Here is a 14,524-nt window from a genome sequence, read left to right as displayed (position 1 = left end):
TCTTAACTTTAGGCACCAGATTTCACATTCCATCCCACCAGGGTGTTAAATTTGATGGCTGTTTTGCATATGGAGAGTTATTTTTCTTTTTAAAAACCTTTACTGAGGAATTCTACTAAAATTCTTAAAATTTAACTTAAAATTCTCTAACACCTGATGCTGTCCTTACTATTGTTTGATTTGTGTATTTGTATTATTTGTTTTAGTTTAATTTCGAACTTACTGTGCACATATATTATGTTTTGTTGTCTTTTAGGTAACATGCAAGAACTTTGTGAATGTTTACCTTTTATGTAATAGTTTGTACTTTATCATATTGTTGCATATTAAGTTACAATTATTATTATTATGATTATTAAGAGAATAGAAGGAATGAGAAGCATGTGTCACCTTAATAATAAAAAAAGGAGAATTTATATTATTGTAACTAATTGGATAATTAATATTATGATACTGTTGGTTTGTGTTTTTTTAATTAAGTTTTTGTTAAAAAATAGTATCTTGGAGAAATACGCATGAATTTTTTTGTTAGTTAAAAACTGTAAATAATTATTTCTGACCATAGGTGACTATTCTTACTTTTTTGATACATCACGTAGAAGAACTTGTTACATAGCTCCAGAAAGATTTTCTAACTCTACCAATTTATCTTCAAATGAGAGTGCCGCGCTAATTTCAGAGACCATTTGTGATTCTGGTGACCTCACCCCTGCTATGGATATTTTTTCTGCTGGGTAATTAATATATTCTTTGAAAACTCTTTTTTTTTTAATACTTTTTGTAGATGTGCTCTACTGGAACTATGGAATGAACTTCATTTTCCGTTTGATTATTCCCAACTTTTGGCATATAAGGCTGGAAAATTTTCACCTCAAAAACATCTCGATAAATTGGAAGATCCAAATTTAAAATGTTTGATATCTAGCATGATTGACAGAGTAAGATTTCCTTATTCCATTCATCTTTAAGAATTACATATTTATGTTTTTACTTAGGATCCGTTGAAACGTTTAACAGCAGAAGACTATTTAGATCAGCATAAGGGTAAACTATTCCCGGAATATTTTTATACATTTTTGCAGTCCTACATGCTAATATTCTCCGCTAACCCTATAATGTCTTCAGATGAAAAGATTATGAGGCTTAAAGGTGATATCGGGAATATTTTTAAAGTAAGTATACTCTTTAAGTTCTTAAAAATTTAGTGACCAAAAAGGGTAGAAGTGATAATAGTTATGGGTAGGTATATAGGTGAAACACTAAAGAACACTATATTTCTTGCTAACGTTTCGTTTATATTTAATTTATTATCAGGACTCAAAGCAAGAATAATAGGCATTGGTATACATTAAAAAATGCATTAACAAAAGACAAAAGGGGAATATAATATGTTGGTATGAAAATTATTTTTATAATTCAAAAAAGTAGTCTATTTTTCTCAAAGAGACCTCTTAATAATAAAAATTCAGAGATTGGAGGGACACGAAGTCAATGGTCTCAGATTATGTTTATTTAAAAAAAAAACTTACACATGTTTCGCCCTAAGGCATCATCAGATCTAAAAGTAGAAAGCAACCCTAGTATAAAACACAACAATGCATAGACACGAATAGCAATGTTGAGATACGACTTACCGATAAAGCTATTCGTTTAAGACCACAAACATTTAAGTTAAAATAAAAAATAAATATTTAAAAACTATTGCTGACAGTTTTAAACTAAATAAAATAAAAGTAAACAAAACAAGCAGAATGAGGTTAAGTTGAACTGGAGAACGGAAATAAAGCAAAAATAAAAAGTAAAATATGACTTGGTCGAGAATTGAACCAGCGACCATCAGCTTCGTAGGCAAGCGTTAAATTCACGTGCTATCCAGGTTGTGATAAAGATTGTTAAAAATTAAATGCGGTTCAAAGGTGAAAACATCATTCACACAAGACAGTACAGGACTCCTTTTTGCCCTTCTGTTCTCTAATAAGTCAAGCTTCTTTCCTTTGGGGCACTCATGAAGGATTTTTACATTTTCCGGGATGGAAGGAAAGTGTTTTGAAGACAATAAATGGCTTGCAAAAGCCGATTTAGTATCGGTGATTGCGGTATCTTTGTGTTTCTTATATTCTCTTAAGTGTTCCTGCACTCTCGTTATTATTTTTCTTCCAAACTGACCAATGTAAACGGCATTACAAATTATTATACGTTTTGATCGTTTTGTACATCTCACCATCTATCACATCTGTAATTTTCGAGCAATTTCTGGATCAGTTTACACTTTTAATATCAAAGCTAAACCATAATGTAATAATAGTGGGTGATTTTAACGTGTCTGATTTCTCTATTAACTCACCTACAGGTAATCATGTCAGTCAAAAGTCTATTGTTGTGAATAATTTTGCTAACACTTTTAATCTTATTAAGTGTAACCACATCCTAAACTATAATAACAGACTATTGGATCTCGTTTTATCTAACTTCACCTATACTGTTTCTCGTAGTAACGTTTTGTTAGTTAGTTAGTGAGCTTTTGTCTTAGAGGATTTGCATCACCCTGCATTGAAAATTGATTTTACTGTCTCAGGCCATGTGTCCATAATTTTCAGCTTAATAAAAACTTATCTCATTCTTTTAACTTTAGAAAGGCCAACTTTCATCTCCTTTATGACTCGATCCTTGAAGCTGACTGGTCTACTGTGTATTTATCCTCTAACGTTGCATGTGGAGCCCTATATGATAAATTGAATGGCATATTTGCCGCACACATTCTCTTAAGCAGCAACGTAAATGAAGATTTCCAAATTATTATTCTCGAGAATTGATTAAGAACATTTATAGGAAAGAAAAGGCTTTAAAGGACTTTAAAATGTACAATTCTCCATTCTTTCAAAATAAATTCCATTCTCTTAGACGCCTTATTAAACTACAAATACGCAATGAATATAAGTTGTATATATCAAACACCGAAAGGAATATTTCTTTGGACATATCTATCTTTTGGAATTTTATTGGTTCTAAGAAGGCTGGCACCAGGATTCCTGGTATGACGAGGCTACCCGATGACGTGGTAATTAAAGACCCACAAGACATAGTTGATGCTTTTACACTGTTCTTTGGTGAGGCATTTATACAATCAAATTTCATTAACCATGCGTCGACGTCTGATAATGTGGCCCACTTTGACATTTCCAACGTTGATGCTTCCCAGATTATTTTGGCTAGTAAAAAACCATAAAATAAGTTAACATCTGGTGTAGAAGGTGTACCTAGCTTCTTGGTTAAATATTGCATTGGTGTCCTGGCTGATCCGCTGACCTACATTTTCAACTTAATACTGTCAACAGAACAGATTCCTGAAATTTGGAAGACTGCTAAAATAATACCTATTGTTGTTTAATAGATCTATATCAGAGGGTGAGCTTCCAAATATATGGAAATTAAGCTATATAATCCCTGTGTATTAGTCTGGTGAGAGGGATTGCATTGAGAACTATAGAAGCATCTCAAGGCAGTCTGCTGTTCCCAAGATTTTGGATGATATTATATGTGATCAGCTTAGGTGGGCGTGCAAAGGGGTGTTTAATGAGAGGCAGCATGGGTTTATTAGTGGTAGATCTACCTCTACTAATCTTGTTTTATATGAGGTTGCCTTGCTGGAGGCCTTCGAGAATGGTTATTAAGTGGATTCAATTTATACTGACTTCTCGAAGGCCTTCGACAGGGTCAATCATGAGTTATTACTAGCAAAACTTAGTTCCCTTGGCTTTAGTGAATGATCCCTAAGGTGGTTTAGAAGCATGCTGCTGGGTCGTGAGCAGTGTGTTAGGATTGGAGATTCTGAATCTGGAAGTATCTTGGTGACTTCTGGAGTTCCTCAGGGGGGACACTGTTCCCCATTGCTTTTTGATTTATTTCTGACTGACCTTGTAACGTGTTTAACTGACTGTGATTACTTAGCATATGCAGATGATTTGAAAGTTTTCCGTGTTATGAAGTCACAGCGGGACTCTGATATCTTACAACACAATCTTACTTCTTTTGTAAAGTGGGCTAATATGAATGATCTCTCTTTAAATATAAATAAGTGCTACTCAATTGGATTCTCTAGACTTAAAAATAAAATGAATAATATATACACTATTGATGACATAGTACTTAGTTCTGTTGACTCAATAAGGGATTTAGGAGTAGTCTGTGATACTCAGCTCAAATTTGGGGAACACTGTGATCTTGTGGAGGGGAAGGCCTCTCAGATGTTAGGTTTTGTTTTAAAAACTTGTCGTGACATGTCTATATCTACTTTGAAGATACTTTATTGTTCATTAGTTAGAGGTCATTTAGAGTATGCCTCGATCATTTGGTCTCCTTTTTATAATTGCCACAAAATGCAACTTGAAAGAGTCCAAAAGAGGTTTACCCGGTACTGTTCCTACAAGTTGAATATGCAGGATAACCTACTTGACATGGAGGCAATATTGGGACTTCAATCGTTGGAATCTAGAAGGATTCAAAGTGACCTCAGCTTTATGTATAAGGTTATTCATAGGCTTATTGATTGCTCTGCTCTCATCAACAGCTTTAATTTAAAGGTCCCTGCACGCACCCTAAGGAGACATGAACTATTTGCTTTACCAATGTGTCACTTCAACTATTCTTTTCCAATCTGTCGTAGTCTTGCCTATTTAAACTCTTACCCTGAACTTGATCCATTTGCAAGCTCACTCTCTGGATTTATTGGTCAACTGGGTCAAATATTTTAATTTATTGTTTTCTTATTGTGTTTATTTCTTGTGTATATGTTTTGAAGACTGTCTAATTATGTTCGTGATAGTACTTTTATTATGTTAATTATACATCTTTTACTTTATTTAATATTGTAACCAAATCTTTTGTAAAATGGGGTTTCCCGTATATTGATTAAATGAATGAATAAAAGCTGGGGACTGATCAAATCGTGAACTACAGGCCAATCTCATTACTCTGTAACTTCTCAAAAATGTTCAAAATTATCCTGAATCGGTCGCTATTTAGTCACGCAAAAGAACTCATCTCTGTAGACCAGCATGGATTTTTAGCGGGCGATCTTGTGTTACTAACTTATCCTGTCTGTCTAGCCGCATCTGTGAATCACTTGATGTTAATACTCAAGTCGATGTTATTTATACCGACCAAAAAGCCTTTGATCGGATAGATCACTATATTTTGCTGCATAAATTAACTCTGGTATGGTTTTTCAGGGAGATTATTTATTTTATTTCATTCCTACTTGATTGGTAGATCTCAATATGTCGAATATGAGGGCTTTAAATCGAAACTTTTTAACGTAACGTCGGGTGTGCCACAGGTCTCGAACCTGGGTCCGCTCATGTTTAGTTTTTTTATAAATGACTTGATCAAGTCACTCACTTGTCATAGGCTGGCTTTTGCCGATGATTTGAAGCTATATTTAAATGTATATGGTTTGGAGGATTGTGTTTTTCTTCAGAACTGCCTAGATACATTGAAGGTATGGTGCGCTGTTAACAGGTTAGGCTTGAATGCGGCTAAATGGAGTGTGGACAGTTACTCTAGATCAAAAACACCCTTAAATTTTGATTACTTTATTAATGATACTATTTTGAGTAGATTAGAGCAAATTACTGATCTTGGTATCACCTTTGATTCTGAATTTACATTCGTGCCACACTTCAACAACATAGACAAGTCAGCCCTGAGAAGGCTTGGGTTCGTAATTAGAAGTTCTCAGAGCTTTACTTTGGAATCTACATTAAGACTGCTTTTCTGTTGCTTTGTGAGATCAAAACTGGAGTTTGGCTGCATTATATGGAACCCGCTCTATCAGAATCATGTTGGTCTCCTTGAATCTGTTCAGCGTAGATTTGCTAAGTTTTTGGCCTTCAGGCAGGATGGCATATATCCAGTTAGAGGGTTTGATCATCGGCAACTATTAGAACGCTTCAATCTACATCCATTACATCTCAGAAGAATGATCTTCTCTGTAAAATTCCTACATATACTACCACTGAATGAATTAATTGTTGCCTAGGCTTAATGCTAGACATCCCCTAACATTTTTTCTGCCAAGGCCTTTTACTAACATCCTGTTGAAATCGCCACTATTTACAATATGCGCTATATACCTGTATATATACCGCTATACACCCTGTATATATATCATATATATATATATCATATATATATACAGGGTGTCCCGGTTCATGTGGGAAATCTCTCGGATCCAGGTAGAACATGGAAAAATAATACCGAACGTTCCTATAAAAAAAATCCCCACAGGCCTTCTTTACGAAGATATAGCCTCCTAAAGGACGCTGCTGGAAATTGGTTTTTCATAAATTACTTTTAAACTACCCGGTAGAATTTAATAAAAATGTTAGGTGATGAACACTATTAGGGACCTCTTAAAATGACATCCTTAAAATACATTTATCTTGTTTACTTTACCAGGGGCGGACTAGGTTGTATATTTTTAACACCCTACATGTTAAAGTCTAAAAAAAATAAATTTGGATACCTTGAATTGAACCCTAGGCTATAAAAAGGTACTCTTGTTCATTATCGATAAAATGAACCGTTTTGGAGAAAAAAAAATAAACGAGCCAATGTTTTTTTTTTTTTTTTAAATGAGATAAGTACGCCAGTTATTCAAAGACCAGAAAATTTTGATGAAAGTCATTTAATTAAAAAAAAAATACATGTTCCTAAAAATACAGTGGTGTCATAAAAAATACTTTTACAAAATATTTTTTATTTATTATACGTTTATTTCTTTTTTGTTATTCTTAAGATAAAAACTAAATAAACAAATAATTTTGTATTTTTTGGTAACTTTTAATTTAAACTACGTCAACATATGGAGTTTACTTTTATTGAGTATGCAGATATGCATCTTATGTATGGTCTGGCGTCTTGCAATGCATTTGAAGCAAAAAGATTGTACGAAGAAAGATTTCCCAATCGCATTATTCCGGATTAGAAAACATTTCAACGTGTTGATCAACTTCTAAGGGAAACTGGTAGGTTTCTGTTTTCCACTTAATGAGGTAATGATGTAATTTCCTTAATGCAATTTTAGGATGTTTTGAAAAAAAAAGAATAATGGTGGTCGGAGGAGAACAGCACGTACAGTGCAATTGGAAGAAAATATTTTAGACGCTGTAGTTGACACTCCTACAACGAGTACTTGAAAATTAGCCGCTCAGCTTCATTCGTCCAAAATAATTGTATATATGGTACTTCAAGAATAACTGTTGTACCCATATCACTTACAAAAAGTGCATGAACTACTGCCCAGAGATTTTGCTCCTAGAATACACTTCGCAAACTGGGTGTTAGATCAGCAGCGAAATAGCCCTAACTTTATCAGCACGATTCTTTTTACGGATGAAGCAGGGTTTACCAAAAATGGAATTGAAAACTTACATAACTCGCATGTATGGGCTGATGAAAATCCCCGTGATACTATTATTTCTCATCATCAAAATCAATTCCAATTAATAAATATCTGGGCAGGAATTATTGGCAATTTTTTGATTGGGCCATTTGAACTGCCACCGCGTTTAAACGGAGAACTTTATTTGGAGTTCCTCCAGAACAATCTTGATTTATTTGAAGATTTGCCCATTGCAACCCGCCGAGATATGTATTTTATGCATGATGGAGCCCCACCCCATTTTAGCCTTGCTGTAAGACACCATTTAAATAATACTTTTGAAATCCGTTGGATATGTGGAGGAGGACCTGTTGCTTGGCCTCCTCGGTCTCCCGATCTAACGCCATTAGATTTTTATCTATGGGGTCACCTCAAAACCTTGGTGTATTCCACCCCAGTCGATAGTCGGGAAGAACTGCTCCAAAGAATTACATTTCATTGTGATAATATAAAAAACAATCTTGGGTTATTGTGGCGAGTGCAGCAGTCCTCGATTCGTCGTGTCCGCGAATGTGTTAGAGTTCACGGAGCCCACGTCGAACCTACTTATGAAATAATTAATTGTTTATTGCTCGTATTGAAGAATTTAACTTTTGTTTACATATTTGGTTTTTGGCATTTTTTTGTAAGTTGTTTTTTCTAATTTAAAAACATACACTCATCATAGGTTTTTTTAAAATTATTTTGTAAAAGTATTTTTTAGGACACCACTGTATTTTTAGGAACATGTATTATTTTAAATTAAATGACTTACATCGAAATTTCTCTGTTCTTTAAATAACTAGCGTACTTATCACATTAAAAAAAAAAAAAACATTGGCTCGTTATTTTTTTTCTCCAAAACGGTTCATTTTATTGATATTGAACAAGAGTACCTTTTTTTTAGCCTAGGGTTCAAGGTATCCAAAAATTTTTTTTTTGACTTTAACATACAGGGTGTTTTTGAAGGTGGTAGACAATGGTACAGTGAAAACATCTTGTCGAACTTGCATTGTCTTATTTATTTAATGTAACACGACGTTTCGGTTGGTAAGTATCTCCAACCGTTATCAAGTGTAAACTGTTTACACTTGATAACGGTTGGAGATACTTACCAACCGTCGGAGATACTTACCGAAACGTCGTGTTACATTAAATAAATAAGACAATGCAAGTTCGACAAGATGTTTTCAACATACAGGGTGTTAAAAATATACGCATTAAAGTGTACAACCTAATCCGCCCCTGGTAAAGTAAACAAGGTAAATGTATTTTAAGGATGTCATTTTAAGAGGTCCCTAATAGTGTTCATCACCTAAAATTTTTGTTAAATTCTACCGGGTAGTTTAAAAAAAAATTTATGAAAAACCAATTTCCAGCAGCGTCCTTTAGGAGGCTGTATCTTCGTAAAGAAGGCCTGTAGGAATTTTTTTTATAGGAACATTCGGTATTATTTTTCGATGTTCTACCTGAATCAGAGAGATTTCCCACATGAACCGGGACACCCTGTATAATAGTGATTTGTTCTAATTTTTTGGATAACTTTTGAGATTGTGACTTTTATTATTATGCTTTACCGGTAAGTCGTATCTCAACATTGTAATTCGTGTCTATGCATTGTTGTTTTTTATAATAGGGTTGCTTTCTACTTTCAGTTCTGATGATACCTTAGGGCGAAACACCTGTAATAGTTTTAAAAAAACTAAACATAATCTGAGACCATTGACTTTGTGTCCCTCCAATCTCTGAATTTTTATTATTTTTATAAGATTATCTGTCTATGTCACAGGAAGATATTTAGGTGTCGTAGTGGTAATGAGAATCACATACCAAAAACATACAACTGATCATGTTTTCCTATCTGCAGGGTGTCCGCGAAAGCTTGGGAAATCTCGAAACTGGAGTCCATTTTTCCTTGTGGCCTGAGAAGCATTTCAGACTTTGGCGTAAAGTTCGGTATAGGAAGGTTTTCTAGTATGAAAAACAAGAGTCCGTTATTCTTATAATTATTGTTTTTGTTATTGTCCGTTTTTTTTAACTTCTGGAGGGCGACTTTTACAGCACTATTTCAATAAATAACTTATTATAACTTTTTTGTGCTACCCTGTATACAACTGACCGAAAATTTTTATTTTATGTAAAAAAAAATTAAGAATACCAAATTCCTTCACGCACTAGTGCGTAAAAAGTGGAACTTTATAAACCCTGGGAAGTGAGTACTTTACACACGGTAGTAGAAAAATAACTATTTTTAGTGGTTGACCTAAACGCCATTTTTTCTTGATGTGATTTTTTCTTTTAGTTTCTTGGTCCAGTAAAGAAATCTTATGAAGATGAAAATCAGGATGAGGATGATGCAGAAGATGAAAAAGTAGACCCGGAAAAGTACCAAGTAAGGGGCGAAAGTGAAGGTTTGGTCCTTATAACTTCATTAGTAACCTCTTGCATTAGAGGTCTACATGAGTGCCCCTCAAAACTCTTCAGTTTAGAGATCCTTCTGGAGTTAGCTTACCATGCCAGTGATGAAACTATTTTAGATAGAATTTTGCCTTGCTTGGTAAGAATATTTGATCAATTTCGCCATTCCTATTTAGTAACATTTACACTTCTTCAGATGTTTTTGGCCCATGATAACAGTTCTAGAGTGAAAATTGCCGCCATAAATACTATAACAAAATGTTTGGATTTGGTGCAAAGGCTGCCACGGTCGGACGCAAATATTTTTCCGGAGTATATATTACCGGAATTAGCACCTCTAGCGACAGATCCGAATGCTTGTGTACGAGCCGCATATGCAAAAAATATTAGCGGTTTAGCACAAATTGCTTTGAGGTAAGTGCCTTATTACTTTCTTATAGAAATATCGTAAATGATGCTAATAGGACAATTTAAATTTATTAATTTATTTATTTTTAATCGAGAAAAATTAAATTTATTCGGAAAAAATCTTAAATAGAAGCTCTCTCAGTATATAACAAGTTTTTATTTTATAATTTATAAACGAAATTTATATATTTATTTAATACGCAAACACAAAGTCAGTAAAATAATTACAAATTAGAGAATGAGAAATTTTTCTGTAAGAAATTATAAAAAAAAGTAAACTTAAGTGATTTAAAATTACCTATAACAAGTAACTGAAAAATACTACTTGTTCTTACATGTTTTTTAAATTCGACTACATCTAAAAGCATTTAATGTTTTAATAGCCACTAACCCATATTTCTTTTGAAAGAAAGTTCTCTAAAATGAAATTTGCCGTCATAAGTTATATTAAAAAGATAAATTTCACGTTTTATTGTAATATTTTCGTCTATAAAGTGGAAGAGAGAGTTAGAAAATCGAGCGTATTATAAACTACTAGTTACAATCGGAAACTATATAAAATAATGTAATTATAGTTTTCACATTAATAAAGATACAGTTTGCCCAAGGAATAGTTGTGGACGATGCATGAGACGCGAGAGAGGAAATTCGGTTGGAATTTTGCCGTGTCATTGGCGAGCATCCTTTTTTTTAGTAATCTGTTTAAATGTATTATAAAATATTAATTCATTAAATATCTAGCAAAATAGAATATAATAATAATAATAGCAAAAATATTTAGCAAAAAAAAATGCTACATGACATATCAAAATTAAATATAAAAAATACAAAGCTTGTTGCGGCCTTGTTGACTCGGCCAAAATAGTGCGGTCCCACGCTTTTTCCATTGCTGCACGTTTTATCCGGGTCACCAGGACAATGACGACATCCCGGCAACATAGAAACACACCACGCTAGTGCGTCAGACCATGACCTAGATATGGATGCATACAAACTAAATATTTAAAATTAAAGACAATTTTACAGTATAATTAAGGATACAAAACAATCACTTACATATTACCTATTTACAGAAAATAAAAAAATAAAAAATAAAAAATAAAATAAAAATCTGTCATAATCGGGAAAAATTACATTTTTGTGGTTATACTAAATTCTTGTGTTATAATTATAGACGTCTCGAAAAATTGATAATTTATCAGTTAAATATTTTGGCAAAAGACCTTGTTTTAATTTAAATATAAAAAAAATTAACATTAAAAGCAATCCTTTTTTGAACAGATAACATATTTAAAACATTTAACATAATTTTAATAGGTGTGTATCGGTTGCATTTTAATATCGTTCTCATGGCTCGATTTTGAATTTTCTCAATTTGGTTGATTTTATATTGAGGCAAATTATATAATAACGTTGAACAAAATTGTAAATGAGGAAGTGCAATGGCATTGTATAAAGAAAGTTTAGCATAAAGTAATAAATTTTGGCCTACTCTGTTTAGAAATCTGACTTTTTTTGAAAACTTCCTCATAATGTAATCAGCGTGTGAATGAAAATTTAAATTTGAGTCCAGAATTGTTCCCAAGTACTTAATATTTTCGTCGTACATCAATCTTTCACCATTTATTGTTATAGCAATGCTTTGGACATCTAGTGAACTTGTTTTAGACTTTTTTTGCAAATATGCAGAGTTTAGATTTAGTGGTATTTAAACTTAATTTGTTTTTACAAAGCCAGCATAATAGATTTAGATTTTTAAGTTTTTACCAATAATATATAACATGGTATCGTCTGCAAATAAAACTATAGAACATTTTTTTGTTAGTCTTACTATGTCATTTATGTACAACAAAAACAGTAATGGGCCCAACACTGTTCCCTGTGGTCTGCTGTAATTAACTATTAGATATTCAGATAAAACATTATTATATTTAACTTTTTGAACTGTGTTGGACAAATAAGATTTAAATCATTTTAGAGCATTGTGTTTTACACCTATGCTTTTTCATTTTTTTTAACAAAATATCCCTATTTATGGTCTCGAAGGCTCTTTTAAAGTCCAGAGACCCAGCCAAAATGTGGTTGTTAGAATCTATAGCTTTAAGAAATTCATCACAAATATTTACAACTGCAGACTCGCAAGAGTGATTTTCACGAAAACCTGATTGGTTGGGCACTATTATTTGGTTTTTGTCACAAAACTGCACTAATTGGTCTTTAACGCACACTTCTAGTAGCTTTTCGTAGATCGGAACTGTGTTAATAGGTCGAAATTCACTATGTTTTTTTGTGTTTTGCACTTTGGGAACTGGAATGACAGTTGACACTTTCCATGACTCCAGGAAAACACCACTACTCAGTGATGTATTAATAATGTCCAAAATTCGGTCACCAATAACATAAAATGCATCAGATAGAACTTTAATGACAATTGACAATTAGGTCAACACTGTCAACAAAATAATGGTTGAATTTTTGTGCTATATTTTTTTCATTGGTTACTACTTCTGTATCAAAAATAATTTCGCTGGGTAATAATTGACTTTTTCCTGGTAGGAGAGTTTAAAGATGTTTCCATCGCTCCTTTGGGTTATTTCTATTTTGGTCAATGGCCTCTGCAAAATATTTTTCCTTCTCTTGTCGGATTTTATTTACTATGTCATTTCGTTTCCTTTTATATGCATTCCAAGTAGCTTCGGTTTTACTAAAAACAGCCCTTTTATATAAAACGTCTCTTTCGCACATCATAACTCTAATATCGTGGGTAATCCACTTCTTATCTACATATTTTTGTTTAATGACATTTTTTACCACGGGACACATTTTATTTAGAATTGTACAAATATCCGTGACAGAAGACTCTGCTAGTAAATTTACGTTGGAAATATTGTAGTTCCAAGTTGTTTGTAATAAATCTTGTTGTAAAATAGCACTATTATAATTACGCATGGTTCTCTTGTATGTGGTTACATCAACATTTTTCTGCCTTTGGTGGCCATCCGTTACAGTCAAAATGGAGTGGTCACTAATTTTTGGAGTTAAGTGTACCTTATGCTGGAGATGTTTGTCATTTGTGATGATGTAGTCAATTAGTGTTAGTGCCTGGCTTCTATTTGTGATCCCTACAACCTATTGTTATTGTGGTGGGTGTTTTAACAATTTGTGTAAAACCGTAGGAATATAAGAAAACTGTATAAAACCTTGAACAAGAAGAAATTAAACAAAAATTAAATATTTTTTTAAGAATTTATTTTTCCTTTTGCGAATAAATTAAGATTATGGAGAAACAAATATAAAAATAATAAACTTTTTTTGATGTAAAATGCAATTAATTATTTTATAGAATTTAAAAAAAAATTTATTTAAAAAGCTAAATAGATTTTATTTTTATATTATATAATTTTCTTGATCTTGTTTCTGCCTATTCTGCAATTTTAAAATTCAAATATTATTATAGCAGTTCATCATAATATGATGTATTTATACATATGATGTAAATTGTAAAGGCTCGGTTGCTATGGGGGATGAGCAATATATATCGTTTGCGTTGCGTTAAAAATGTGTTTGCGTTAAAAATGTGAAAGCCTGTCCTAGTTTTTAATCTACTGCGTAGTTTTGAAAATCTATGATTTTGGGACCCTTTTTTTGTATCTCTGTTACTATTTAAAATTTTGAAAATGTAAAAAACTGTTTTTATTGGGTTTTTTCCACAGAACACGGAGATGTTTTATTATTTATGTACCTGTTTTATTGTAGTGTTTTGGAATTTTGAGATAAAAAAAAAAAGTTTGAATTACCTTTTGAGAAACACACTGCACATCAGATAAGTGAGTTCAGTATACTATCCAGGACCCACTTTTTTGATGTGCAATACTTTCTATCAGAATTATATGAGAGGAAAAGAATTTCATTTACAAGGAGAGCATCTCTCTTCCTTTTATAAGTTCTTATGGGAAATACACGAACCCCGGCCATATCTGGCAATCTATCATTATGTGCTACTAGTGCTAAAATATATAGAGTTTTCTATTTAAATAATAATAATAAAGAAAAAAAAAGAATACTTTTAAACCTTAAAGATATTTTTTTCTAAGATTTCATAAAAATGTCTAATATCTAAGCAGCTAAAACTCCATATTCCTTAACTCACCATAAAAAATATATATATCATAGAATAACGGGGGAATAAAAGGGGAAACAAAAACTAAAGGAAAAGCAGCTGAACAAGAGATGATTAGGATTTTGAAGCTAACAAGTAGATACATTTTCCATTTGGTT

At 32.6% G+C, this 14,524-nt stretch overlaps 1 protein-coding gene across 1 annotated transcript in view; it reads left to right on the top strand.

Annotated features, from left to right (window-relative positions):
• Positions 1-14,524, top strand: part of LOC126741077 (phosphoinositide 3-kinase regulatory subunit 4) — a 94,718-nt gene that overhangs the window by 31,818 nt on the left and 48,376 nt on the right. Inside the window, exons 4-8 of the mRNA XM_050447383.1 lie at positions 566-734; positions 785-938; positions 996-1,172; positions 9,723-9,977; positions 10,035-10,252. Coding sequence (XP_050303340.1) covers positions 566-734; positions 785-938; positions 996-1,172; positions 9,723-9,977; positions 10,035-10,252 — 973 coding nt within the window. The remainder of the gene's footprint in view (positions 1-565; positions 735-784; positions 939-995; positions 1,173-9,722; positions 9,978-10,034; positions 10,253-14,524) is intronic.

The sequence above is a fragment of the Anthonomus grandis genome, chromosome 10 (genome assembly GCF_022605725.1).
Source record: "Anthonomus grandis grandis chromosome 10, icAntGran1.3, whole genome shotgun sequence".
NCBI classification, from domain to species: Eukaryota; Metazoa; Arthropoda; class Insecta; order Coleoptera; family Curculionidae; genus Anthonomus; species Anthonomus grandis.
Note: the sequence above shows the minus strand (reverse complement) of the source record. Positions and strands in the feature narration are given on the sequence as shown.